This window comes from Populus euphratica, unplaced genomic scaffold (assembly GCF_000495115.2).
Source record: "Populus euphratica unplaced genomic scaffold, PopEup_1.0 scaffold72.1, whole genome shotgun sequence".
In the NCBI taxonomy this organism is placed as follows: Eukaryota; Viridiplantae; Streptophyta; class Magnoliopsida; order Malpighiales; family Salicaceae; genus Populus; species Populus euphratica.
In genome coordinates this window covers 614,365-618,980 of record NW_011499922.1, presented here as the reverse complement: position 1 = coordinate 618,980, position 4,616 = coordinate 614,365, and the positions used below count along the sequence as shown (strand labels likewise).

Below are 4,616 nucleotides of genomic sequence, written 5' to 3'. Positions count from 1 at the left end.
CATTCTCCTGGATGACGATTTCCAACCCAAGATAGCAGATTTTGGGTTGGCAAGGCTTCTACCTGAAAATCAGAGCCACCTTAGCACAAAATTTGCCGGAACATTGTAAGTTACAATAAACTGTTGAAATTAGAATGGTCCGTGCAATTGTCGTGATATAAATTTATTTTATATCTTCTTCCATGTCTCCTCAACCAAACATATTTTTATCTCTTCGGTATCCGTCCTAGTCCCTTGTGTCTTGGGAAGTAAACTTTCACCTGTAAGCACAAGAAAAATTACCTTCAGAAAGATTAATGCAGTTGCAGCAGTACATAGAAGAGTTTTAAGTCTCATAACAGCTTTCCACCATTTTTCTACTAGATTCCTGTTATATTTCCTCGTATGGTGAAACTATATAGCAAACATGATGGTGGATGTGAACATGACTATAATCCATGCTAATGGAACATGAATCTGTTAAGGTGTTTCACATTTAGTCATAACAGATTGGGTTTTGATACTACCAAATTTTGTTAAAGAACACAAATACTTATCAAATGCATCTATATCTGACATCAAAATTTGAATCAATGCCCATGAATTCAGGGGATACACGGCACCTGAGTACGCTCTCCATGGACAGCTATCGGAAAAAGTTGACACATACAGCTTTGGTATCGTTGTCCTTGAAATCGTAAGTGGCAAGAAGAGCAGTGAAATGATAGCTGATCCTGGTGCTGAATACCTCCTCAAAAAGGTGAGTCCCGGAAGGCTAGAACCTTAATTAAGACAATGTTTATTATGCTGTTATTTCAGTCTTGTATCTTTGTCTGCATCATGTTCAACAGGCATGGAAGCTATATCAGGATGGTAAGCACATTAAACTGGTGGATGAAAGCTTAGATCCCAGTGAGTATGAAGCCGAGCATGCAAAGAAAATCATAGAGATTGCCTTGATGTGCACCCAATCATCACCAACTTTAAGGCCAACAATGTCCGAGGTAGTTGTTTTGTTCAAAAGTAGGGGTTCACTGGAGCACACACAACCAACTAGACCTCCCTTTGTTGAATCTGTAGAAAGGGTCCGTGGAGACAGGTCCACTTCTACTGCTTCCTCCTCATCCAATGCCACTGCTTCTTTCTCTGTGGTATCTGCTCGCTGACGTCCCGTTGATTCATAAAATGTGACGTGCAACTTTGGCAACAAGCCCTGAAGATGAATAGTTTATAGGACCTGTGAATTTGCATCATCATGATCCCTCCATGAGAGATTGGCACCATAAATAAGACCATTCAAAGGAAAACGAAATCTATTCCTGAACCTTTCACTTGACATCTGTTGTCAATAACAGGCAACTGATCTTAAGCTTGATTAGTCATTTTTGTGAATAAAAGACAATCATGTTAACAGCCACTAAAACCATGAGCACCCCACTTTCAGCTATAGCACTCTAACCAAAACCATCTAACTACTGAGTTCCAACATTCACAGGTAATTCACGAGGAACACAAAATATAAATTCTTAACTAAAGAAAAGGATAAAACTACCCACTTTAACTGATATGATCGAACGACTGCAACATGGAAAAAAAATGAAAGAAATTTTATGAATTGTTTTAGGAAAGCAAATTAATTTTTGTCACAATCCGAATTCTGAATCCATGACCGGCATATAAATAAAATTATTATCTCACTATTCAATTGTGTTAACAACTTTAGAGGGGTGAGTTCAAATTGGATTTGGTGACATCAACACCAAATTTAATAGCCTTACAATCAGGCTTAAAACATTAGGGTTACGTGCAAACATGAACTAAAGAAGAGAAGCACATGTCGGAGATGACACCTATCATGACCTGATTCTCGGATCCATAATTGGCATACAAGTAATATTCTCCTTCAAGATTCTATACCTATACAAACCTAAACTTACACACAAACTTATCATTTAAACAACTCAATCAAAGTTATTTGTAGCTTTAATAACAAAATAAATTTCAATATAATTTAATTGTTTTATACAAGAATTAGTATAAATTTCATAGTTATGGAGCATTAACTAGACATAAAGAAAATATACAAATTTCAACCAAAAAAGAAAGTTCGGAAGATCCAACAAAAGTGACCAGCTAACAAACTATAAGCCTGAAAAGATAAATAATGAGAGGTTGAGCTCAACAACTTAGTGAGTAAATAACATTCAATATACACACACGAGGCAATACAATAGTAAGAAATATATATATACACAAGTATGGATTTAGGTTCTTATAGGAAGTTTCTCAAATAGACTATAACAAGAATATCACAAGGTAAAGCTCACCAAAAAATCAAAATATAATGAGCATGAGGCTCTATACTATGGGATAATCAATCCACATAGATTGGTGACTCCCCAAACCAACTAGGGTTCAGATACGATGTACACAAAGACTAATATTACCCTATTAACATGGATATTCTGACTGACATACCATATGTTCATAATCATAATCAAGCAGACATATTCATATATAAAGGCTCAACTCATGACATCAATCAAATAAGAAGCTATCAATTCAGAAGCCAATTCAAAGTATATATTGGTTCATATTAAGAATTTAGATTTAACAATTAATCATGTTTTACCATAAAAAGGATAATAATCAGCATATATATCATCAAAAAGAATGATCAAATTTGTATTAATAAATCAAATATTTATAATATTTCTTATACATATGAAAAATTATTAACTCACCTGACTTGAAAGTAACAGCACTCAAAAGCAGATATCAAAAAAAAATCTTATTGATGTCTCTCCGTTAGAATATCAAGATTATCTAAATATAAAGGTGACATATTCAAGAATGACTCAAAAAAAAATATAATCTATTTAATACACTTAATTAAGGGTTTATTCCATAACCTTATATATTTTTGAACTAACTAGTTATTTAAAAAAAACAAAAATTAAATAGTTTTCTCGAAATCTAATTCATAATAAAAACAAATAATAAGACTTGATGATAATTCACTAAATAACCCTCAATTATTCATCAAACCAATCTGAAAGAGTTAATACTGCAGTTAGGGACCCATTTGAATTTTATCATATTTTTAAGGGTCAAATTGAAGGACCAAACTAAAAATTTCATACATCCATGACTATACTGAAATTCTAACATTAATTAATCCTCAATTCTTGTGATGTTTTGAAAATTAGTAGGAAAGGGCAACCAAGCCCTTAGTGGCTTAAAGAGTAAGTATAATTAAATGAGGGGTATTGTGGTAATTGAATAATAGTTGATAAATACAAATAGGAAGAAGAAAAAACAAAAGAACAAAAGAGAGAGCTGTGTTTTTTAGAGCAAACGTAAGAGAGAAGGGAGAAGGAAGAAGAAGAAGAGAAAAGAGGGGAAGAGAAGGGAAAGGAAAGAGATTGAGAGGAAATAACTTTAAAAGTAAGATTTAGGTTGTTAAATGTATAAATGTGTTGTTTGAAATTTAAATTTATGTTTTGATAAATATTAGGGTTTTGAAAATTTATGTTTTGGATTAATTGATGAATTAATTTGAATGTTATAGGGTTGATTGTTGTGGGTAATTGATTAATTAGTTGATTTTGAGAGATTTTGGGTAAAGATGATGATGTTGAGTTATGATTTGTATAAATTGTGAATTTTGAGTTGAAAGTCTAGAAAGAACAGTAGGTAATCTGTGAAAAATTCAAAGAACAGTAGGTAATCTGTGAAAAATTCTGGTTTTGAGGTTGAAAATGATGAAAATTCAATTTGATCCCTTAATTCGTAGATATTACAGTTTAGTCCCTAAACTTTGGGAAAATTATAATTTGACCCCTAATGGTATTTTGAGATTCTGGACAGTGTTATAATGAGGTTAAGGATGATGAATCTCAGTTTGATAATTGATTTGGAATTGTGATGTTTTGAAAATTAGTAGGAAAGGGCAACCAAGCCCTTAGTGGCTTAAAGAGTAAGTATAATTAAATGAGGGGTATTGTGGTAATTGAATAATAGTTGATAAATATAAATAGGAAGAAAATAAAACAAAAGAACAAAAGAGGGAGCTGTGGTTTTTTGAGAGCAAACGTAAGAGAGGGAGAAGGAAGAAGAAGGAGAGAAAAGAGGGGAAAAGAAGGGAAAGGGAAGAGATTGAGAAGAAATAACATTAAAGGTAAGATTTAGGTTGTTAAATGTATAAATGTGTTGTTTGAAATTTAAATTTATGTTTTGATAAATATTAGGGTTTTGAAAATTTGTGTTTTGGGTTAATTGATGAATTAATTTGAATGTTATAGGGTTGATTGTTGTGGGTAATTGATTAATTAGTTGATTTTGAGAGGTTTTGGGTAAAGATGATGATGTTGAGTTATGATTTGTATAAATTGTGAATTTTGAGTTGAAATTCTGGAAAGAACAGTAGGTAATCTGTGAAAAATTCTGGTTTTGAGGTTGAAAATTCAATTTGATCCCTTAATTTGTAGAAAATACAGTTTAGTCCCTAAACTTTAGGAAAATTATAATTTGACCCCTAATTGTATTTTGAGATTATGGATAGTGTTACTATAAGGTTAAGGATGATGAATCTCAGTTTGATAATTGATTTGGAATATTTTCAGTTTGGTCCCTAA

At 32.3% G+C, this 4,616-nt stretch overlaps 1 protein-coding gene across 1 annotated transcript; it reads left to right on the top strand.

Moving 5' to 3' along the window:
* The first annotated feature begins 6 nt into the window (after positions 1-6).
* On the top strand, positions 7-1,286 carry LOC105135255 (cysteine-rich receptor-like protein kinase 42). The gene is made up of 3 exons (XM_011040048.1): positions 7-105; positions 589-739; positions 831-1,286. The coding sequence occupies exons 2-3, from the start codon at positions 701-703 to the stop codon at positions 1,143-1,145; spliced, it is 354 nt and encodes a 117-aa protein (XP_011038350.1). The 5' UTR covers positions 7-105; positions 589-700; the 3' UTR covers positions 1,146-1,286.
* The last annotated feature ends 3,330 nt before the right edge of the window (positions 1,287-4,616 follow it).

What these genes read in the sequence shown, in the direction of transcription:
- LOC105135255 (XM_011040048.1), top strand. Translation starts at nt 701, where the DNA reads ATGATAGCTGATCCTGGTGCTGAATACCTCCTCAAAAAG. An exon ending in CTGAATACCTCCTCAAAAAG is followed by an intron (nt 740 to 830) that starts GTGAGTCCCGGA and finishes CATGTTCAACAG; the next exon opens with GCATGGAAGCTATATCAGGA.